The sequence below is a fragment of the Strigops habroptila genome, chromosome 14 (assembly GCF_004027225.2).
Source record: "Strigops habroptila isolate Jane chromosome 14, bStrHab1.2.pri, whole genome shotgun sequence".
Classification (NCBI taxonomy): domain Eukaryota; kingdom Metazoa; phylum Chordata; class Aves; order Psittaciformes; family Psittacidae; genus Strigops; species Strigops habroptila.
Genome location: NC_044290.2, coordinates 76,263 through 100,430, shown reverse-complemented (window position 1 = coordinate 100,430; position 24,168 = coordinate 76,263). Strand labels below are relative to the sequence as shown.

At 42.9% G+C, this 24,168-nt stretch overlaps 1 protein-coding gene across 5 annotated transcripts in view; it reads left to right on the top strand.

Annotated features, from left to right (window-relative positions):
* The window catches only part of UNK (unk zinc finger), a 46,575-nt gene extending 23,732 nt beyond the window's left edge, over window positions 1-22,843 (top strand). Inside the window, exons 6-17 of one of the 5 annotated variants that reach the window (XM_030505924.1) lie at window positions 855-972; window positions 1,954-2,038; window positions 3,782-3,924; window positions 5,261-5,308; window positions 6,206-6,406; window positions 10,729-10,797; window positions 11,454-11,628; window positions 12,758-12,859; window positions 14,411-14,599; window positions 17,527-17,624; window positions 18,172-18,429; window positions 18,818-22,843. In XM_030505924.1, coding sequence (XP_030361784.1) covers window positions 855-972; window positions 1,954-2,038; window positions 3,782-3,924; window positions 5,261-5,308; window positions 6,206-6,406; window positions 10,729-10,797; window positions 11,454-11,628; window positions 12,758-12,859; window positions 14,411-14,599; window positions 17,527-17,624; window positions 18,172-18,429; window positions 18,818-18,973 — 1,642 coding nt within the window. In that variant the 3' untranslated portion in view covers window positions 18,974-22,843. Of the gene's footprint in view, window positions 1-854; window positions 973-1,953; window positions 2,039-3,781; window positions 3,925-5,260; window positions 5,309-6,205; window positions 6,407-10,728; window positions 10,798-11,453; window positions 11,629-12,757; window positions 12,860-14,410; window positions 14,600-17,442; window positions 17,625-18,171; window positions 18,430-18,817 lie in introns of all 5 variants that reach the window. The other 4 variants (XM_030505923.1, XM_030505925.1, XM_030505927.1 and 1 more) reach the window with 4 other exon arrangements.
* The last annotated feature ends 1,325 nt before the right edge of the window (window positions 22,844-24,168 follow it).

Genomic DNA, 24,168 nt, shown 5'->3' with positions numbered 1-24,168 from the left:
CCCAGCTGATGTGGCCCCTTTCATGCAGGCGTCTGTTGCTGCTATCTGCTTCCCTCTGCTGTTGTTTGAGGGAATGGTTAAAGAGCAGGGGAAGTAGGTCACGTCAAAAACTCAGAGCTGGGGAAAAAGGGCAGTTCCTGGCTGGGGGTAAGAAAATGGACTTGCCTTTTCCTCAGCGACCTGACTTGACCTCTTTGCCACGTGGCTGTAGTATAACCCTGGAAGCAAACCACTATAAAGGTATTTAGTGGTTTAGGATTAGCAAATTAACTTGTTTGCTTTCTATGAATGTACAGTTCCAACACAGAAACCAGACCCAGCATCTCTGACACTAATCACGTCAGCTGCTAGTATTGTTATGTTGGTTCAGGTTGTATTTGTTTTCAGATGGAGCTGCTCTAAGGTCTCTCCAGAGCCTTCTCTTCTCCAGGCTGAACCAGCCCAGTTCTCTCAGCCTGTATCCAGAGCAGAGGTGCTCCAGCCCTCGGAGTATCCTTGTGACCTCCTCTGGACTTGCTCAAGCAGGTCCATATACCTCTCGTGTTGGGGTACCAGAGCTGGACACAGTGTTCCTTGTGGGGTCTCACCAGAGTAGAGAGGGAGAATTGCCTCCTTTGACCTGCTCAAAGGAAGCAAATTTCAAAGCATGTTTGACTGAATTAATTTCTCACCTAAATTACTTCATCACTGTATTTTTTCTAGGTTTTGTCTAGGCAATTCTGCAAGTGTTCAGAGGTGAAAAACTTCAGCTACAGCCTGTACTTCCAGTCATGGGCTCTCAGGCCTTAGGCACGCTGAAACACTGTCAGGTTATCTGAGTCTGATGCATGCTCTTGCTACTTTTATTTACACAGATCTTCGCCATGTCCCAGTGTGAAACACGGAGACGAGTGGGGAGATCCCAGTAAGTGTGAAAATGGAGATTCATGCCAATACTGCCACACTCGCACAGAACAACAGTTCCATCCAGAGGTACAGTAACCTGTTTGCTCTGTTTGATAGCTGACTAGAAAAGCAAAAGCGTTCCAGCCTTATGAAGCAAGTTAGTGCACCAGTTGGGAGAATGTGTGGGCTGCTTGCAGCATGATCCTGGGATACAGAGAAAGTGCATGTTGGAAGTAAGCTGAAATTCAGTTGCTTGACAGGGGTGTCTTTTTGTTATGTAGACTGTATGTGAGGAGGTAAAAAGAGTAGGGTAAACTCAAGTGTAAGAGCAGTCTCATGTATGGGAGGGGTCATTTTGACAGCATGATGTGGGTTTGCAGGTGAGCATACAGCACCTGTTTCCTTGAGGGAAAGTTCTCGGTTGACGATGGTTATACTAAATCATAGATACCCACAGACTAGTCCTATAACTCTCCAAGCTTTTAGTTGGGAGCATGCCCAGAGCGTTCTAGTACCATTACAGAAAGCGTAATTAAGACCTTGTCCTAGTCTGCTTCATGTTACAGTGTTGAAAAGCTTTGTTGGCTGTGTATCGACAAAGTAACCATTGTCACCACCTGTCAAACTGGCGGGAAGGGAAATAATCCTTTTCCTACAATCATTGTCAATGGTTCGTTACTTTCCTTGCAAACATGTGGCTGTAGCATCCTGTGTTATCATCTGTCAGCTCTTTCCTATCTTTTCCCATTTGTAATATCCATGGAGCTTCCAGTGAAACTGAGGGACATTATGGCAAAGGGTGACCTTTGGGTGAACTGACGTGTGATGGGTTAATCTTTGGGTGAGCTCCAACTGTGATGGGCATATTTTGGTGTTTCTGTAACTAGGTGGGTTTTCCTTTCTTTGAAACAAAGCACTGAAATTATCACCTGAACTCTGCTGGCCTTTGCACCTCTTATCTGTGTTCCTGTCTTGCTGTTGAGTCTCTTTGCAGTACTTTTGAGATGCTGGCCACTGTTTTATTCCTGTTCATGTCTTGGTTTTGTTTTTGTTTTTTCCCATCCGTAGATCTACAAATCCACCAAATGCAATGATATGCAGCAGTCTGGCAGCTGTCCCCGAGGACCCTTCTGTGCCTTTGCACATGTAGAACGTACGTGGGCTACTTCTCTCACCATTCATGGGTATTTGAGCTATGAAGAGCTTCTGGCCAAAGTAGTTTAAAATATAGGTCTCAGCCCTCAGCTCTCACTGCACTGTCTCTTAAAGTTCCCCCTTACTTGCTCAGGTCTCTGTATGTCAGTGCAGGAGAATGGAAACAGTGAAAGCTGCTCCTCTTCTGTGCATGGATGAACTGTACTTAGCTAAGTTGCAAAGTGTATTTTAAAAAGCTGAGGATAAAACTGCTAATTATAGATATTGATCCATTTTAAAAAGCAAATACTATTCTACTACTTGTGAAGTTTTACTTGGAGTTTAAATCTTTAAGTCAGGTTGGAGAAATAAAATACGCAGCTTTTTTTGTCTGCTTTTCCTTAAATCCTCTTTTCTCGATAGCTCCCTGATTTATAGGGAATTATTTCAATCCTCACTTGCATTATCTGTAAACTAGTGATGCTGTTTTGGTTGTAGGAGTTCTGTGTTCAGGTGGGTACTAACATTCATAGATAAATGGTTAGCTCCTGATCCTATGGCTCCTACTCGTTTTCTGCACTCCAGTCTCGCTGGTGAATTTGCAGCAATTAGAGAGGGTTACTCAGAAGCCAGTAGGTTGGCTCTTGTACTGACTCACTACATGGCCTTGAGCAAATCTCTGTTGTTTGATTATCCTTTGTAAATGGTGGAATTAGTAATTGCTGCCTTTGTCAAGGAATGGTGAGAGTAAATTCCCTACAGGTTATGCAGTTCCTTTTGTTAGAAGCCTTGTCAACAAGCAGTAATTGTAGCTAGAGCTGTGGGCTGTAATGGCCCGGAACACAGTAGTGCAGCTACACAGTACAATCCAGAAGGCTTAAGAGAGAATGAAATCTTGATAAAGAAACAATGTCTAGCAAACTCCCTTGTGTGTAACATAATATCTTTGTTTAGGAGATGCCTTATTGCTAACAAGATTACCACACTTGATACTATACTACTTTAAAGCCAGAGGAACATTCTGTAGCACTTAGGTCATTCCAACCTGGTTATTTCTTGTGCTGTTTTATGGAATTGTATCTTTTAGTCCTTTTTAGCAAGGTGAACACTGAGGGACTTACTCAATTAAAATAACAGTCCATTTACTACATCTGCTCTTAGCATGAGCTTTGCTGATTATTAGCAAGAAATCTGTTGAAACCAATACTTTAAAGATATTAGCATACAGGCATAGCGTCAGTTATATAGTTTTTGTAAAGATGCGGAGTTGTGTTAGATAAACACCACAAGTGTATAGCATCTCTACCTTTCAAGCCAATGACATTTTCTTTTTGTATATGCCTTCCTATGTATGTTACATTTTTGGAGTAATGGTTTGTACTGAGCACAGATAGAAAACTTACCTCCCTTAGCTAATTATAATGCACCCATCAACTTTTGTGCCTAGCAATGAAGGAAGCTCTGCTTAGTTCAAGACAGCTGAATGCATAACATACAATTCATGCAAGGAAGATAATTTTGGAGCAGCATTAATGGACTAAAAAGCAGCACAATGTACAAGTGACTAATAATGTAAGGAAAATTAGATAAGTAGTAGCCGTTCACCAGATGAGGTTTCTCTTTGCTTTTATACTTTATAAGTATGTGCTTGTGGAATATTTCTTCTCTCAAGAATATCTAGGTAATCTTGTTTCTAAACGTCTTGTGCTCCACTCAATTGTACAGCTTTGAGTAACGCCCCATGTGTTTTTATTTTTTCCAGAGCCTGCGCTCAGTGAAGATTTACAGCAATCCTCAGCTGTGTCAAGCCCAACACAGACAGGCCCTGTGATGTACATGCCATCAGCAGCTGGGGATTCTGTTCCAGTCAGCCCTTCCAGTCCACATGCCCCAGACCTTAGCAATGTATGTAGCACTGTGGGGAAGCCTCTTCTATATTTTATAAATCTCAGCTTCTCTGAGTCACTTCTTTCTCCCAAAACGAGAAATCTTAAGTATCCAAAAGCCCAAAGGATATGGTATTTTTCTTTTAGATCTCAGCTGCACACTTCTTAGAGGGATCTGTTTGCTTGGAACGTATAATTCAGTGGCTTTAGTATTGTCCTCTCGCCTGTAAAATTTCTAAGCCTTCCTTTCTGTGCTGAGTTTGTTGATGTACTTTCCTGAAAGTGGAATACATCTGCACATGAAGTCCAACTCCTTCCTGTCTGGTGGTACATATTGGGCTTAGTTTCCAAGTAATCTAATTAAAGGCTGTGAGACATTATTACTTCTAAAGTACATAGCTACATTTGTTTACATTTGAGTTTGTTTACATATGTAATCTCAGAGGCTTAGTCTGTGCATATGGTGTGTTGCATTATAGGATATCCTCAATTCCCTCCCTCTCCTACATCTAGAAGTGGCTAAACTCTGGAATATGTTTCAGTAATGCCCCAGATAGCTGGTAATACTTTATTTGTATGTACAAGAATGGAGATCTTTAAATGCTGAAGGTGCACAGAGCTAAGAAGCCTACAGAATGCTAGACCACTCCGTTTTTGCAGAAGGTTGGGGGTTTTCTTAGTTAAGTTTTTCCTGTTTGCACTGCTGTTGATAAGGTGTGTAACCTTTTCAAATGGTTGGTTGAGGCTTTGAGAAGGTAAAATGGCACGAGTTTAACTCATTTGAAACGAGTCAGAATGAGGTGAACTCATTTAGGACATCTACTTTGTCTTATTCCCCCTCTTTGAAAAGAGAAGCTGATGATTTGATTTTATTAGTGCAAAGCCAACCTAACAGTTCATCGTACTCCTGAATTTGATTGCAGCTAGAATCCCAAACAGATCTTGAAAAGTCTGAGCATATTGTATTCTCTCGCTGAATAACACTGTGGAAAACAGTAAAAACCAGAACGCCTTCATCTTAGGAGTGTATCGTCTGAATTCTCTGAAAACTGCAGTGAAATTGAAGATTTCAATTCCACTTAATAGAATTAAGGCAATTCCAAATAATAGACAGTTGAGATCTTTTCTATCTTAAGCTCTTGGTCTTTCAAACAGTCTTTCCTAATCCTTGGATATATGCCAAACGGCAACACATGTCTTTCTGTGACTTCATCGCTCCACAGGGCATCTGCATGTAGCTTGCAAACAAATATGGCTTTGCTGGTGATCATTTTCCATGATGAATTAATAAGAGAAAGAGGTCCCTCTAGCAGCCAGCCTTACATAGCCTGTTCTGTTTTGTATTTGTACTGTAGGTGTGGAATAAATCAGGAACTCTGCCAACTAGCCCCACCTCCACCACAGTGAGTAGTATCTTTGTGACTGTAGGGAAGTGTGGACAGCAGAATGTCTGTATAAAAATAAAATCAAAACATTTGTAGGATGCTCCTTCTTTTTAATGCCAGCCCAGACTGTGCCATATTTGAATCTGGTAGCAGTAGCTGTCTAAATGATGTCTGAAGCACAGTCATGCTTGCCAGTGCAGGCAAATAATTTCTTGTCCCAGAGAAATGGGATATCTGCATTGGTCCAGGTAGGCGCTTTCTCTAAAACTCATCTTAATCTCCTTTGCTGCTGTCTGTGGCTTCATCTACAGTGCAAAATTAGCCTTGTTGCATGAGATCGTGATCCCTGGTTTTAGTCCTAAGAATGGAACTGTTGGAAATTCTTGGGGTTTTTAATGCAGCTGTTAATACTTGCTTGTGCTTGCATTAAAACTGTCAGATTTCCAACTAGAAAGCAAAAGATACAGTATTACACATAGCTCAGATGTGCTTGGTGGTTCTGACTCCTACAGCACCTTTCCAGGTTTCACACTACTACTGTTCAGAGTGCAGACAGAATTCACTCTACCCTAAGGAAAGTGAAGAGAGTTTTGATCAGGTTTGGAAACTTGATCAGTCACATCTGAGGCCTCAGAAAGAATAAACTAGAGCTTAGGTTGGATTTTATAAGACTGCACTCCAGTACAGAGTAACGACAATAAAACCATAATTGTGGGACTGTATAAATCCAGTATTGATGGAGCTTTTTCCTGGTTTATAATTACCGTTTACTGGAAGCTCATATGCTTGTGTTGACTGTCGGGTATAATCGATGCACAAACAGTGAAGTGAATGAGTTCTTCTATGGGATGCCTCTCCTCTTCAAGTCATTGCTGCTGCTGGCTGAACTTTCTTGACATTTGTTCCTTCTATTAGATTCTCTGTAGGAACAGCAGTCTCGGAAGCCCATCTAATATATGTGGGTCTCCTCCTGGTGCCATTGGAAAGCCACACAGCTTGGAGACCATTGGTTTTCCTCCAGATTCGGTAACAGCAGCCGGCAGCTACAAGAAAGCACCAGGGTTTGAGCGAGAAGATCAGGTGGGGGCCGAGTATTTGAAGAGTTTCAAATGCCAGGTTAGTAGGGAATATTGGCTGGAAGAGTTGGGGGGATGAGGAAGAATGAGAAATTGCTTAGTCTAGCTTGAATGTATTTTTTATTTTTCAAGAAACAAAAATGAGAAAGCACTGTTCTCATTAGCAGTTTTAAGGTCTTTGCTGTTGCTTTCAGCCTCCCTTCCAGTCTCTTCCATCTTCCATCTGTTCTTGTATGCCTCGCTGCCATCACACATGCAGTTTGTAGAAGTTGAGCTGCTGCTTGTTTTCTTAATCCCCCAGTACTTCTGTCCTGTGTTGACCCTGGGTAGCTTCCCACATATCACTTCTTGCTTTCATTTTCCTTATTTAGGTCCTTGCCAAGAGTTGCTGTTTCTTTTGCTGTATTGTCTCATGGAAACTCATCCTTCCTTCTATGTCCTCACTCCAATCTCTTACCTTGATCTCTGTGGCTTGGTTTGTCTTCTGTTTTCACCATTCATTTCTCCAGTGTATTAAAAATGTCATGTTAGTTGTCTCTTGCTTCTCTGGCTGTATCATGCTGATCCTTGACTCTTTCCTGTGGCTTCTGTATTAAATTTGAATTCCTCATTCTCATTTGAAGAACCCTCTGCAATGTTACCCAACCAACATCTCTTAATGACATTCCCCCTTATCCCTTTTGGATATCCCAGTCTTGCCTTGCTGCTTCCTCAATCTTCTCTTTCTTGGTGTCACGTCTTACTCAGGCTGCTCCCTAAGCCTAGAACAGTTTCTTCCATCTCTTCTGCCACACATGAGCTTTTCCACAGTCAACTTCTTATTGTGAATTTCCCTTCTTGATGTTACAATTAATAGTTTGTCTACACCCTCCCTTCCAAGTCAGCCGAGCTTGGGTCTCAGTTTTTATTCCTCACTGGGTTTGTAATTGTAATGGAACAACATCTCGATTTAGGGGAAGGAATAGCTACTTTTATGAAGAAGTGCCTGCAAAAATATTTCCTACAAGGTCTTGGGGAAAAAAAAATAACAATACTATATATATTAAATATATTATTCCTTTATATATGTATAAAAAGGAATATATAAAATATATATATTATATATGATTATATATATATTTTTTATTCCTATATACATATATATAAAAAGGAATAAAAATACCTGGTCTGTGTTGCTCGAAAACCAAAATGACAAGAAGTGCTGCTTTCAACCTAGCTACATTTAAGCTCTTGTCTGTAATATTAAAGAAACTAGCCTTAATAAGCTTATACTGCTGCATTAGTACTGCATTGCTGTGAGAAAACAGTAGAAATATCTGTCCAGACAAGATCTTGCATAAAGTAGTTGGATTTAGAAGCAGACTCTCTGGGTTTTATTTATTTTTATAATCTTGGGAAAATATGACCAAACTTTGCAGCAGAACCAGTCTTGAGCACTATTTAATCTAATTAAAATGATTTATTGACAAATAGAGATTAAGCTATATGCATGTACGTTTTCTTATGAATGCTTCCATTGTCTTGCTTAATGTGGATGTGGCTTAGGAAATTGTAAATTGATGCAATGTGTCTTTGGGGGTAAAGAGCAGACCATGCTGTGATCCTGGCACTTCTTGTGGGCACCAGCAGCTTGTAGTGGTTGTTTAGAAACAAAAGAAAAAACACGTGCTCATTCTCTGTTGCCTCTGCTGCAAAGGAGGAATGAACCCCGAGCCTAAGGACTGGGAGAACCCTTGTTCCCTGCCAGCATAGGCAGGGTGCCAGGAAGGCCCTGCTTTGGAGAAAATAAGCAGCAAGCCTAAGCCAAGGAGAAGGGTTGGAGCATGAATAGGACTTTTAAAAGGAGGACCAGATGACAAGCATTTATGTCGTATTTAAGGCTGTGCTACAGAGCTACTGTATTCAGGTAGCTTCTTAGTTATGTAGCTTTAATTAATCAAAAACCTGTGTTAAATGACTGGAGTAGCTATTAAGATACAGACAGAAGTAATCACAGCTGCCTTATGCTAGGCTTCTACAGACAAAATTGTGTTTCATAAGTATCCCAGTTTAATTTTCTTTTAATCTATAATTACTTACTTTTTAAAATCCTCTGTAATTCCCTTTGGCTGCAGTGGGCACCAGAGATTCTTATATACCTTGTAAATTAGACCAATAATCAGGCATTTAATTGTGCTTGCTCATTTGAAAACTTAAAGAGACACTCTGGCTCGGCCCTGCAATTGGCTTGTCATTTTACCTCTGTAGAATTAGTACAGATAGTTTCTATGTTATTAGAATGAAAAATGCACCTTCTGTATTTAATAGGTTCTGCATAGTTTGTGGTAAGGCTGAGCCAGCAGTTAAAGCTGAAAATACTTTCCCTGAGTCCCAAAAGATTTAGCAAGCTGGAAAAATGCTGGCTGCACTGGAAGGACTTGTGCGCCATGACCAGGAGGTGTTCCGAAGACCTGACGCACAGAACAGTAGGTTTGTTCCATGCTGGTCAGAAAACCTCCAGGTTCACTCATAATTTACGTCCCTTGTTTTCTTCCCTGGCTGCCACAGAGTGAGCTGGAGAATTTCAGCCTGCCCTTTGAATGTCTGTCTTGATGTATGCCCTTTTTAATGTTACTCAGAGCTAAAGGAGACTGGTTTGGTGGTGACAATCAGTTTGCTCTATTTTTCACTCGTGTTACATGAATTCAAGGCAGCAGGAAATGGGACTAGCTCAGAAATGAGTTCACTTTTTCTCCTCCTTAAAGGGAAAAAAACCCCTTCCGGTAAGACTTCACTGCACCAGAGTCAGCTAGAGTCAGTTGGCAGGAAGCCTCTCGGGGGGAGGAGAGGGGCATGGCTGCATGTGTGCCTTTGCGTTAGCTGCAAACGTCTCTTGATAGCACATCTTGTGACAAACAAGTGACAAACAAGGTAGGGATATGTTGGATAATCTAGCAGGTGTGTTATCAGAGACAGATGCACCAACATAACGCATTTATTGCACGCAAAGGAAGAGGAGCCTGTGGTTGGTTCAGTGGTAGTTTCGCTGCATGGAAACACACTGTATGTTCAAGGAACTGTGAGAGAGTGGCACCCACTGCAGAGGATCTCTGTGTCCATATCTCAGCAGCCTGTTTGCCAGGCTTTGACCTCCCCATCTGCCTGTTGGCATACAACTGAGCAGCAAAAATGGTTTTCTGAAGTACAACCAAGGGATGAATTCTTCGGCTGCTCTTTCACCTATCTGGTTATGTCATCCCTCTCCAGCAACCATTTATCGTATTCATAAGAGGGTTTAAGCCAGACAGTCAAGGTGCATTGCTTCAAGTTAGCGTGGGGTCTTGTGTTGCTATGGTACACCATGCCTGAATCCCCCTGCATTTGTATGAAAATGATCGGGTGGATGTTACGCCTGAAATATGTCTGATTTCAGACCTGGGGGGGTTGCAGAGCAAGTCAACAAGCAGCCCTGACTCTCAGCACTTCTTTTCTAACTCTCTGTGCCCACAGAGTGTGGTTGATCTCCCTGTGCCTTACACATGTTGCAACATGGGACCAAGAGAGCAGGGCCAGCAGAACAGACCGTTACAAACTGACAAGCTCATGAGGCAGCTTTATTCACATCTCTGGTTATTGCCGGATGTTGCGAGGCTGCAGGGTTGATATCTGTTAAGGATATAGTGCTGGAAGGTCCTTAAGCTGAATTTTTAGACTGGATTAGCGTAATTCTAAATATCTTTAGCGTTCATGCAGTTTTGCAATTCCAGACAGCCTTGAACCTCACATTTTATGAATTTGAGCTCTCTGTGCTAACGGATGAGGGAAGACTTTTTTTTTTTTTTTTTTTTTTTTTTAAATCAGTTTTGATGACGTTGCTTTTAAAACTGGTTTGTTATCGCTGTATTTTACTGTGGAGTCCTAGCTGGGATCTGGAAGAGTTTGAGGGAAAACAGAATCTACCCACTTTATTTTCACAAAGCTGAAAAATGTTTACATAATTTAAAAATATGGTTTGCCTCCCACTGTTTTGGGCCCTTTTTTAGATACTGGTAGGACTGAGGAGTTACAGCAAGGTAAAATAATTAATTTTGGGGTTTGGTTCTTAAGATATGCTTTATGCTAGCAAAGCACTTAAGCATTGAAGGTGAATGTAATTGTGACAAGTCTTTGCATAACGCTAGGGTGACGACTTGGTATATAGAAAGCAAATTACTTGGAGTGTTTTCTATGCTTTCCCACCCTCTGTATTACCTAGTGTCCAGAGCAGGCTGTAAGAGAGGAGGGCACTGTGCTCCTCATGGCCTCTCCAAAGCCAGAAGTCAGCCATTTTATATTTTGCTGCTAATCCCTCTGCTTATCTTTTGTTCTGTTTCTTTACTGCAGCAAGCAAAAATGAAGTCCCACTCGCTGGAACACAGGAGCCAAGAGCAACCTCTGTTACAGCCCAAGCAGGTACGGTAATGCTGGCAGGGCTCTGAGCCTAGCTCAGTGCTCATGCCGCCACAGAAAAAGACACCATGACTCTGCAGGGAGTAAATAAGTGTCCAGACACCATTAGGGATGCTCAGCTTGAGGGATTGCTTTATGAAGATGGGATGATTTGCTGGGAATGGCAGAACCTGTGTCAATTCAGGATATATTCATAGGCCTATAACGTGATGGAGAGAGTCTCCAAATTACAGAAAATTGAGCTGGAATGGATCTTCAGAGTCATCCAAGTTCAAGGATTCAGCAGAGAATTTAATATCAGGTTCTAAAATGTTTGCTGAACTAAGTCTGAATGAGTGATTTTATGCCCCATGCCTATGATTGCATGCAACCTGTGGGTCTCAGGAGTTAATTCTGGGGCAGCCTGAAAGATGTTTGTAATACTAGGGACAGGGACAGACTGGGATGGAATGGAGAACAGTTGGCAGAAATTAAAGAAAAGCTGTTAATCTCTTCCCCCACCCCCAGCCCAGTAGTAGCACCAGCCATCTGTCAGGTTGGAAGCAGGCAGGAACAGGTTTGCCGCTGATCTTTGGCTTGTTGCTGCATGTTTCTGAAGGGATTCTTCTATAAAGATGTTTTATTTCCTACCTCTTTCCCTTTTAAAACTCTTGTTTCAGGACATACTGGGTATTCTCCCAGTGGGGAGCCCACTGACATCCAGCATCTCCTCTAGTATCACCTCCAGTCTGGCTGCAACGCCCCCAAGTCCTGCTGGCACCAGCAGCATACCAGGCATGAATGCCAATGCCCTTCCCTTCTACCCAACCAGTGACACCGTTGAGTCTGTCATAGGTAACTTTGCCTTTTTTTACTTATGCTAGTAGAGCTTCCTCAGACATGGATCACCAGGTATGAGAATTGCACTAGCATGGGTGTTCCCGTGAGCTCCAGTTTTTTGTCTCTATCAGTGCTGGCAGATTCACCAGGCTGTAAGCTTTTTCTGTGACTGACACATCTGATGTTTTCTGCAGGTCATTATGGGTGAAATTCACCCAAGGGACCAACAGAAGGCCTCTGAGCCACTTATTCAGAATGTCAGATGGTGTAAAGGGCCTTAGTTTTGGTTGTCAAAGTGACAAAGAGGTCTTTGAGTAGGCAGGAAGTCACAGGGGCATTTTCCACAGTTACAACCCCTTACATTCTAAATGATGATTGTATAGCAAGGGCGACCAACAGGTAGATTATAAGGATTTGCCCTTCATAGAGTGTAGGACAGAGGCTATAAGAAAAAGGAGAACAGGAGAGTCTAAAGAGCAGAATCATTCCTCTTAGGTACAGGTTTTTTTGGTCACCTGTTTTTCTTTATTTTTCTCCCCTTCCCCCCCCCCCTTTTTTTAGTCTAACATTTCTGAGGTGATCTTACTAATTTGTTAAAAATAATAATAGAGATGAGTGGGCATGTGTGGGATGGAATTCTATTGATCATGATTAGTGATGAGGCATATTCAAATAGGTGTAACATTTGCAGGCATTCATAATCTTTCTTTATTTTGCACTATCTTTGAATCTCTGATGTTTTTCAAGTGTTCCTTCTACTGGAATTTCTTTTCTGAGTGTCTCTTCAGCAAATTAGGGACAAAGCACAAACCAGATCCAGACATGACATAAGCCATGGACGTATTATGGACACGCTCAAAAGGGCAGTTTGGGGAAGACTTATGGGAACTGCTGTTTTCATATAACATTTGGGAATACTTTGAGATGAAAAGAACCGGATCAGGCCAAAGAACCTAAACTCAAAAGCTGCCCATTACACTTCTGCCAAACCATTTAAGAACAGCGTTGCACAGGGTGGAGAGTAGGGCCATGCAGACTGACAAATAGAGACCAAAGGCTCCTCTGCATGTAGGCTCTTTGGGCCATCCTATCTCTTGAAGTTGTTGGTCCTTTATAACATAATTGGTACCTCTGTGTCTGGCAGAGTCTGCCTTGGATGACCTGGACCTGAATGAATTCGGAGTGGCTGCCCTGGAGAAGACATTTGACAGCAGCACAGTGCCCCACACGAGTGGCATCATGATAGGTACATGAAAGCAACAGAGCTTTCTTTATCTTCTGCCAAGCAGTGTTGCCCAGTCACCTCAGTGGAGCCAGCCCTACAAAGCTCTAAAACCAGTCCCAAAATTACATTGGTTAAAACAGCAATTATAACAAACTCTGGCAACCACTGAGAGTCTTTGAAGTGAAAGCTTGCCCTTATTGACTAGCAGAGCTGAGTTCTTGCCATTGGGCCTAGATGTCTTGGGGATGTTTCTTGAAACTGAATGGGACTTGATATGGGGTGGGGGTTTTTTGGTGGGTTTTTTTGGGGGTTTTTTTGGGGGGGTTTTTGGGGGTTTTTTTTGGGTTTTTTTTGTTGTTGTTGGTTTTGGACGTGGCAGTTTGGTTTTTTTGTGTTTGGTATGGTTTGGTTTTTTGGAAGTGTGTAAGTAGATTCTAGAAGGCATCTGATACCTTTAAAACCAGGCCATGGTATAATGATTTGCATCTTAAGCAGAAAACTCTCCCTAGCAGTAACAGGAAACTCACTGACCTGGTAATGCTATCCATCTGTCACAGAGTGTCATCATGGTCTGCTGGTTTGATCCCTGTAATATGTCTCATTTTAAGATGTGGATGTATTCTAAGGCCACTTCTACCTGTCTAGTTTCTACTAGAAGGCTAGCAAGGCCACCCTTACTATGTAAGACAGGTTTTTGAATGGGAGCTACCTTTGGCTGCCTGTAGGTTTACAAGGAAACTACACTCCTTGAGCTGTATTGAAGTAGGAAGGGGCTTACGGAAGGAACCCTGAAGAATATCACTTCTGCTTTCCTGCCAAAGATAAGAGCATGGTTGGAGAGTTTACTGTACATATCTTCTGCTGCTACCCATCTGCAGTGGCTTAGAGATGCTCCACGCTGCTTTTCCCTCTGTTCACGTCAGGTCTGGGTGTTACCTGCTGAATCTCTAAGGGAGATGAGGAGAGAGTGAGGAGTAGGGCTGAGATCTCCCTCAAGCTCTGTGTGGCAGGCAGAATGACCTCTTGGTAAGGGAAGTGTGATGTCTTTGGAGGTTGGGCTTTTGTTTATTTGAGGCTGATAGATCCAGGCACTCAAATATATCTAAAATGACTGAAGCTTGTCACTGATTTTTAGTGGTTAAGATCATGACTGACCAAGAATGATAGTTGTCTTACTACAAGTTGTTTGGAAGTATTAAAGGCAGAGGAACATGTTTTGGCACTGAATCTTTCATTGCAAAGTATTTCACCAGGTGATAGCAAAATTCATCTTCTCTAGACTGATAGGGACTGAACTCTGCTCAGAATACCTTTTGTTGCTTTGGCCGATGGAAGAGTAGTCCATTGAACTCTGGAGGGTTTCAATAGACTACTGTGAACCCTATATAGTTCATAGGGTGGTAGCCTTCTCTTAAAGGCAGAGAGAGGGATGGAATGTGATGAGAAGCAGAGGGAATTCTGAGGGGCTTAGGGAGGAGAAAGGGAACCCAACACCTTCTGCTCTGAACTCCTGTGCTGTGCCCATGCTTCATGTTCATACATAGCCATCCTCTCTGTGTGTTCTTTGTCCAGGTGGGAGTTTGCTGCAAAGTTCTGCTCCTGTAAATATCCCCGGATCACTTGGAAGTTCTGCCTCCTTCCACTCTGCCTCTCCTTCTCCACCGGTCAGCCTCTCATCGCATTTCCTTCATCAGCCCCAGGGACACTTAAGCCAATCAGAAAGCACGTTCCTGGGGACATCAGCTTCTCATGGATCATTAGGTAAATGCACAGTGTGTGTGTCCCCCATGTACATGCCTGTCTGTGCCATGTAAGTATTTTCTTTTAAGTTAGCTTTAATTTTAACGTACTATTTCACTGCTGCCATTTGTCTCTCTTCTCATGAGAACAGCAACAGTACTAGAAGCTGCTTTACAAAAAGTAAGCTAATGCCTTGTGAACAAGGGAGCAATTCCCTCTACTTCCCATGTTTCTAGGCTGAGAAGAAGGGGCAGATAGGTTAAGTGACTTACTGTGATGATGATGATCAAGGAAAAGAGCTCTGCCTTTTCCTGCCAACAATGCTGTTCTGAGACTTTGCTTCACATAAAACTCAGAGTTGGGTCCTCAGCTTTGCGTAGTTAAGGTGGGAATTGCAGTTTGCCCTGAGGACTGCTTGTAGGTCAGATTGACTTCTAAGAGCTCTAGAGCAGGCTTGGGTGATTTATTTTTTTTATTTTTTTTTTCCTCCTCATTGGCACTCTGTATGCAGCTTTGCAGTATGGACTTTGCAAAAAGTTAGTGTTCCAGCTTCAGCTTTGTCCCCTTTGAGGATATGTTTTGTGAAGAGATGAGAAACTGCTTTGAAGCTTCACAGCTGTATCAAGCACAACTGGGAAGTGAGGGGCCAAATCTATTTTATTATCAAGACACAGACTTACCTTGAGAACTAAAACTGGGCTCAAGGCTGCAGTGTCACAGGCTCTGCTCATTTCTGTTAGTAAATATTAATTCTCTCTCTATATACTAGATGTAAATGTTTCTTCAAATTTGAGATACATTAATCTTTATATTCAGCTTAACCTCATAAAGTGATTACCTGCTTCTATAATCTGTTTCTGCATACACTTGTCTGTGTAACTGCATCCCTTGTTTGCATAGGCCAGAGCCATGCTGCCATGCCTTGGGATTGCTATTTGTTTGGCTTTAACAGCTTTTAAACTTACTGTAATAAGAAAAGAGCCATCAGAGGGCATCTCTGCTAGTAATTAGTGTTGAGGCTGAGTGTTCATCTCCGTTTCAGTAAGAAAACGAAAATTTCCTGATGAGGCCTGCTTTTAATTTCAGAAGAAACAAGTTAAGCAGTTACATTTGTCTTGACCATGTATTTATACAAACAAAAACCCAGAAAAGAAATGTGGGATATTCACAAAGGCAGTTAAATTTGTTTTTAAGAAAAAAGTTAGATATTTTCATGTAATACAACAGAAGCATTTTGCCAAGGTTTTGATAAGATATTTAAATAGTAACTTAGCAGTTGGGAATCTGGAATCTCTCTATTCCATGTGACTTGCTGAGTGCACGCAGATTAGTGTGTAGTGTGTGTAGTTATTGCTTATTTGTATTGGAGTTGAGTTAAAAATACGTAGTCCTGGGCTAATTCCCACTGTGCTAGATGCAAAATGTGCAGAGAAGGCATTCCTGACCAATGTAAGTGTAAAATAAGAACAGCAGGTTGAAAGTGGAAGTGTAAGGGAATGACGAGATAAGCTTGGTCAGCATTATGGCAGAATTTGTAGCTTGCCAGCATCCTGCTTAGCGCTAGGTTCCCATTTGAGAAAACTGGATTATTTTAAAACAAAATGTGAGTTGGGATTCCATTAAGACTTCTTGCTTTCTACTGAGCACACTTCAGAGCAACTGAAATGGATCTGTGGTAAGTGGCTTGAGCCTGGTGGATGACTCGTGAAGGCACCTAAGCCCGTAGTGAAGACAAGTTACTATTTTTCAGCTGTATTTTTCTGTAACTGTGTCTTGGGTGGTACTAAAAGGGAAGCAACTTGTGTGGGTTAGCCCTCAGCAAGAGGCCGTAGGCTCCAGGGCTTGTCAGAAACTGTCAGTTCGTCTGCTGTAAGATCAGAATTAACAAATACAACTAGATCTAGGAATGTCCGCAGCCAGTGGTAAGCACCACTGAATGAAAATGACTTCTCCGTCAATCTGGTGCACATCTTTGTGCGTAAGAGTCCACATCACTCAGCAGCTCTGTCTTGGTAGTAGCTTTTCCTACTAGTTTTCCCCTGAGTGCAAAGTGTAGATGCTTATTTTAAGTAGATTTTTTTTGTTGTTGTTGTTATTAAAAGAGTCTGTGAAAAATAGTTATTTTGCTTACAACTGTTTTTCTACTGCTTTGTCTCCTAAGCCTTGAATTTCTTTCTCAAAAGAGAGATTATTTGAACAAGCTAAAATAGGGAAGTGGTTAGTCAGTCTTCTCCAGTGCCGATCACTAGATTTATGCTAGAGCTCTGCTGGGGATGAAGCTGATGCAGATGCAGTCACCTCCACTTGTTTATACCAGTTCTGTTTCTTGCATATGCAAACAGTGATTACATTGGCGCATGTTAGTCGTGCTGTTTGGGAAGCGAGACTCCTTTCCTAAGTACCAAGCTGAGGAGACAAAAGCAGAAGTTTTCTTAGGGTGTATATGAGAAGCAGCATCACGTGGACTGGTTGCATGAAGCAGCCTGGTCACCAGCGCTGATGGCTGTGCTGCACGCAAGTGGGAAGGCAGTAAGCAGTTCAGAGGTTCTCATATGAGAAGGGGAATTCAAGCTGGTAGTCAGCTCTGCTGTAAAATTGACATTTTTAAAACCAGTGTGGTTCAAAAGTTGCCTTCACTAGTGTCTTGGATGCTACCTTTATCATTAGAGATGAGGCCTAATGGTGTGAAACTTCCCCTATTAGGTCCCTCTATTGCGGACTCCTGGGTACTGGGGATGAAAGTAATTCTTAAGATGATCTTATCTTTCCTGTGTACACGTTTTTGAATCCTGGATTTCACAGGGGTAGGGAGGAAATGGGGAAATTGTCAGTGATATAACCCTCTCTATTTCCCTGTGAAACAGGTTTAAATGGGATGAACAGCAGCATATGGGAACACTTTGCTTCGGGGAGTTTTTCGCCCAGTACCTCACCTGCATTTCTGTCAGGTCCAGGTGCTGCTGAGCTGGCACGGCTACGACAAGAACTGGATGAAGCCAATGGCACAATAAAGCAGTGGGAAGAGTCTTGGAAACAAGCCAAACAGGTACTTAAGCAACTCCTGGGAAGAGGAATTAGGGAGTGTAAAGGAGTAAGAGGGTGTCAGCATTTCACCAGGAGCTTTACAGACAGTGAGATGATGGGAAGGGCTGTAGGTTTATAAAAAGATTCTCTTAAGCATTCTTACTCTTCCCTCTCCGTTGGCAAGAGGGACTGAATCACTGTGCCTGATGTGTTCAGATGCTGGAAGTGCAAGGCCAGGTGTCATACAAATGCACTGGAGTGCTTGACAGTCTCTTAGACCTTCCAGTTGACTTAGCTCCATGACAATTTGCCAATATGCAGAGTTCATCCCCTTCATGGTGTGAGCCGAATATGTAGAACCACAGCCCGACCAGATGGAGTATTTGGGATGAGCAGCACTTTGAAGCAAAGTTCCAAGGATGTTTCCAAATCTGGGAACAGGGCAGGCTGGACAGAATGCACTCCTGGTGATGAGTGTATGGAAATGGATAATTTTGACTGGGATTCTGTTTTGGAGGCTGACCAAGTTTTCAGACTGCTTCTTTTACCCTCTTTGTTGGAACTTGTAGGCTTGTGATGCTTGGAAAAAGGAGGCAGAGGAAGCAAATGATCGCGCCAACACAGCTAACATGGAATGTGAACTGGCCCGGGAGCAGAGGGAAGCCTTGGAGCTTCAAGTGAAGAAACTGCAGGAGGAGCTGGAGAGGATCCACACAGGCCAGGACCCACAGTTTCTGTGCTCCTTCACTGACCTGGAAACGCTCTCACTGTCTTCACTGTACACCCTTCAGAAACAGCTGCGGGCAAACCTGGAGAAAGTTGATAAGGTGAGTGCCAGGCTTTGCTGGGCAGGGATTTGCTCTTTCTGCTCCTACGGATCGTGGCGCTTTTCCCTTTTCTAAGGGAAGTCTGTCAAAGCAATTCCATGTGGATGTAGCCAAAGTGAGTTTTAGCCAGCTTACAGGAAAATACCTACATCATCTTTGTGCCTAAAGCATAAGAGTTTAAGTCAGTCAAAGCTGTTCTCTTGATCCTAAAGGTCCTAAAAGACATTGTGCTGTGCTGCTTTGCTTTTGCTTCAGGTGAATGGGTGGACACCTGCAGGTCCCTCCCCTGCTGCTTCCTTGCTGTTCCCCAACTGCATAGTGAAGGACAGCAGCCCCTCTGTTTTGTGACTTTGATGCTTGTGTTTTGTCCTGTCCCCCTCTCTTGCAGGCGGTATTTCAGATGCAGTCAGTGAAATGCCTTAAGTGTCAGGAGGAGAACCGGGTGGTGTTACCGTGCCAACATGCAGTGCTGTGTGAAACCTGCGCCGAGGAGGGCGAGTGCCCCATCTGCCATCCCAACAGGCCCCACCCTCTCCAGTCGTGACCTTCCAAGGACACTTGTTCTAATCACATCGTATAGAACTTTTTAACTTTATACATACGTACATATATATGTATGTGTATATATATATGTATATATGTGTGTGTAAGTGCGTGTTTGGATGTGTATGTATATGCACGCACACGCACATACACACACAAAACAAAAATTAGTTGCAGAGCACTTTTTAATATTTTACATCCTGTATCTAAACTGCCCCTCACCTGTGCCCCATTAATTCTAACTCTTGAGGAACTTTGAGAGCTGTTTTTAATACAGATCAAAGGGCCATTTGCAGAGAGTCTGTGTTTCTCCTCTTTTCTATTTAGGTAATAACAAATTTTTGACTATTCCCAGAAGGATTTAGAGTGGGCAAGAGGGGCTTCCATGTGCTTTCCAGAGGAAGAGTTACAATCACAGGGAGGATCGAGGTGGATTGAAGTTACTAGTTGATGTCCTTGGTCTCCCTGCTTTTTCACTGACCCAGCTTGGTTAAAGCTGTCCTCCCTGATGGAAGCTCCGCTGGGTGCCTGCCTGGTGGGCCTTGCAGTGCTGAGCTCTGAATGTGCAGGAACTTTGTCATTTAATCAGCAAAGTTCGCTTTTTAAATTTTTTTACACTCTTTGTATATTTGTATGAAAAGAAGAAAAGAGGGGGGAAAAAAATGTTTTGGACCTAGCGCAAGCCAAGCCCCTGGATTCAGTAGCTAGTGTTCATTGCTAATGCAGCTGACATGTTCCAAGTCTGAGCAGCCTTAGAAGTATTGCCCTCGTGTCAGCTAAAGGCCTTTATGAAAGATACAGATGCAGAGGTTGGTTCTCTCCAGGCTCCCCTTTGTCTGGTGGTTCTCTGGAGACTTTACTGTTTCAGACCAGATGAATTTTGTTTTAGCCACAGGGACCTGATCCATAGTCACTGCTGAAATACATGAAACAATTCCAGGCAGTCTGAGGACACTTTTTGGTTTGTTTTTTTTTGGTTTTTTTTTTTTTTGAAGAGTCGATGTTTCCTGTGTCCGCATCTCCAGGATAGTTTGTCGGACCACTGGGTCCAGAAGCCGTCATGCTAGAGATCATGTGTACCTGTGGTGACAGAGAAAGTCCAGCATGACAAAGAAATGCCATCACCTTAGGCCTGTCCAGTAGCTGAGCTGTGACTTCCTTCACCCATGTGTCCATTGGGTTTTTACATCGGGTGGATTGCAGTAACCTGCTGGGATCTCAACCAAAAGGCCACTCAGTTGATGAAACATTTTTATTTTGCACAGGGATGCTGCCTGTGCTACCCCTCCCTGGCCTGGAAAAGCACTGGAACCTCCAGCAGCCCACTGTTGTAGGAAAACAGAATTTTTACTGGAGCCTCTCAGAAAACTTCATATTTAATGCAAAGACATAATTAGGTTTGCTTCCATAATTCCACCTTTCCTTTACATGGAAGGGGTTCATATGCATTCCCAGATGATCTCTAAGTGCAGCTCTGTGTAGTTCTTTTTATGTTTTTCCCATTAACTTGTTTCTGGTTTTTTTTGGTAAAAATGCTTTTTTTCCATGTGTATTTTATTGTAACTAGCATCAGGTTTTTTTAATTTTTTTTTTTTTTTTTTTTTTTTTAAATGGAGAGACACTGTTGAGTGACTATTGTGGCTATGTTGTTTGGTTATAGCCTTTGAATGTCTGTGCCATGCGGCAGTGCATCTGCCTTGGTCTGATCTTAAGGAGAGATCTTTAATGAAAATATGTGAGCATTTCTTAGCAGAAAAAAAAAGGGGGGGGGCCTGGAAAAAGTGGGGGGAAGAGGAAAAAGCCCAATTAAGATAAAAATTTACTAAAATTTTTGTAACTAACTTAAATCATAGGAAATAAAGTCTTGAATCGGGTCTTTAATATTTATAAGAACCAGAACAGCTCAGCCTCTTTTGGCTGTTGGTTTGTAACACTTTCTATTAGTGTGGTGGGTTTTCTGCTCTCCTGCCTCCCTGTGGGACTCTTGAGGGTGATGCTGCCTTTGGCTACCTCTCTTCTTCTGGCTTAAGACAACACTACCCTGGGTAGAACTGTCCAGCACCCACCTGCATGACTGCATCTGACTCGCACTGGGCCTCTTCCCTTTGTCCCCTCTTTTTCAGTTAAAACTTTCGGATGTCTCAGTGGGACTCCCAGTCCTGGTGTGATGCAGTCTACTGGGTCTAGGGGGAAAAGAGGTATTTTCCCCTGTTTCCATGGGGCATATTGCTTAGGCAGGGGGGTACAAGATAAAATCCAGGCCAGAGAAATCCTGTTTTTTCCCATTTGAGTAAAAGCATTTCTCTGGTTTAAAACTTATACTGAAGGACCAAAGAATTCAAAACTGAACTTTCCATTGCCACACTGCACTCATGGCTGACCAGCCTGAAGGAATTAGCAGCAGCCTCTTCCCTTGCTCCCACCCAAGTGTATCTCAGCACTCTCTTTGCACAAGCACATATGCTGTTTCTCACTTTCCTTTGGTTCTTCAAGAAACACGTCCTAAATTGAGGTTTCAATTTCTCTGCTGCTTTAAAAAAAAAATAAATCTGAAATGTGAATTATTTTCTTAAGCATCAGATGGAAAAGAGAACTTTCATCTTTGCATATTTTGTGGATGTCTTAGGGGGCCATTGCCATGACAATTTTATAACCGAGGGAGGGGAGAGCAAGGGGCAAGGGCAGCATTCCTGACCCACACCAGCAGTGGTTCCTGCCTGCCCTGGGCAGGAGCGATGAGCCAAAATCACAGCACTGCTTTTAAGTCTTTAAGCATCTCTATGGTCAGCTTCTCTGTGGTGATGTGCCCATGTAATGTTCTGTCAAGCTTCCTTCTGAAGCGGGAGCTCCCTTTTACAGGACATGTCAGAATTAAGGGGGCTTTTTTGGCCATGCTTAACAACAAAGTTTTGGTCCACAAAGCTTCTGCTGAGCAGCCCAGCTGGCTATTGGTGACCAGCCATGACCACATCTGGGCCCTGCTTCTTCACACAGACTCCTTATGGATAATGGGATTTCCCTCCCCACATTTTTGGGAGCTTCAGAAGTGTTGACCTCAGTGACTAATTGTGCAGGTCGGATGCACAATTAGTCAGAGTTAAGAGCTAGGGGAAGAGATTCTTGATGTGAAACCACATTATCTTAAAGGTCAAACTTGTACATTATTATGAAAAAACAATATAGAAGCAGATGACTTAAGACAACACTACCCTGGGTAGCTAGACATCAAAAAGCAAGGCTATAGCCAGGAGCTGAGGAATTTTGGCAGTGCTTTGGACTAACAGGACCACTTTTAGGTCACCTCTGGCCTTAGATACTGTAGCCATCTGCCAGCTGTGGCCAGAGCATGGTGGCACAGGAGGGACCAGGGGAAGGTCTTGGAGCTGAAGCACATTTTCCTTAAGCAGATTTTCCCCCTGAAGGGGGTTGCTGTAGCCAGTCCCGTCCTGAAGGATTTTATACTTTCTGTACATCTCTGAAGCTGAACTTAAGCCACCTGCAAGGCTTGTGCAGCTGAGACAGTGATGAGAAGCCTTTACCCTGTGAGGAGCTGTGAGGAGGCCTGTAATGCTGGACAGGCTCAGTAATTCATTGCTGTTCCACCAGCTCCCAACCTCCTCTCTTTTTCCTCATCTGAGAAGGAAGAATATTACCAGTGTTTTCCTCCAGAATTATAATAATCCTTGGAGTGATTGCCAACAGAATAGATGTTACTGATGTAAAACCTGTTATTTTAAAGGTGAAGTATTCCTGCAAGCTAGTGACTGCGTCAGAGAGATTTCTGGGGCTTCCCCGCTCCATAGCTTCCAATCTTAAAAAAAAACCAAACAAAAACAGTATACATTAAAAAAAAAAAAAATACACACTGCAGTATTTCTGGTGGCAATTCTTGACCAGGCTCATCCCCAGGAGGAAGGGCACTGGGCAGAAGCGCCCCTAGTCTGTGTAGAAGTTGGCAGAATGGTGATCGGTGCTGTGTAAAACGTGTTGTTGATTCCATGTATAGAACTGTGATTTCAGCTGTCGTTCTCTCGTACTCTGTAAATATGTGTTTTGGCTGTCGGAAACCCGGTTTAGACTCTTTTTCTTGGCAGAATGAATTTGCATGTGGGGCTGGCAAGAACTCGATCTGTGTCACAGTTTCCAAGGGCAGAATGGATTTTTTTTTTTTTTTTTTTTTTTTTTTTTAGATGACAATAAATTTTTATTTTTTTGCTAAGAAAATAGAAGTCCGCTGAAGCAGCGTGTGTGTGTGTGTGTGTGCATGGAGCCCGGGGCAGATGTGCAGCTCCATGCCCTGCTGAGGGGCTCAGGGAGGTGTGAACTCTGGGCGGTGGAACCCTCGAAACAACAGTCTAGAGCTAGATCTGCTTTCTCCCTTTCAGGTGACCAAGAATAATTTCTTCCTGAGCTCCCTTCTGGATCAAGCCCCATTTCTCAGTGTGGGTGGGTGGGATTGCCCTTCACCTGTATGACCAAGGTGCAATGGAAGAGGGGGGATGGCGATGCAGTGTGGTTGGGTGGGGCAGAGAATCATAGAACCAGAATGGTTTGGGTTGGAAGGAACTTTAAAGATCATCTGGTTTCAACACCCTTGCTATGGGCAAAGGCCATTTAAATCACCCAGTTTTTATTACAGATTATTAGTAGTACAGTAAAATTCCGGAGGCTGCCTCCCCCCTTCTCTCTTACATTGTAGCAGTCTGCCTGTGTTGGGGTTCTTCACCAGGATGATGATGATGGGGGTTTCTTCCTCCTCAACTTAAATTTGCTAGGAGCTGGTTTTGTGTGCTTCAAGCCATACCTTTTTAATGCTTAGGCTGTTCTCCTGGTCCATGGGGTTAGTTAAACAGTCCAAGCATAACATTTATTTCTTTCTCTGTAAAGGGTATGATTTCTTTTTGGATGGGACTCACACAACTGTCCAGGGCTGAGCAAAACATTAAGCTACACTACCTTGGATAATAAAGTGCCAACAACCCCAACCTGAGGTTTGCCTGTGTCAGCCGCTCTTGGGGCCACACTGGTTGCTGCGGTGAGGCCAGCCTGGATGATGGGCAGCCCAGGGAAAGTTAAAGCACAACCATTTAAACTTAGAGCTAAACCCAAGGCTCAGCACTGTGTAACAGCCTTGCAATGGAGCATGAGGCCAGGTGCTAGCAGATGCCAAATGAGCTGCAGGGTGCATGGGGCTTC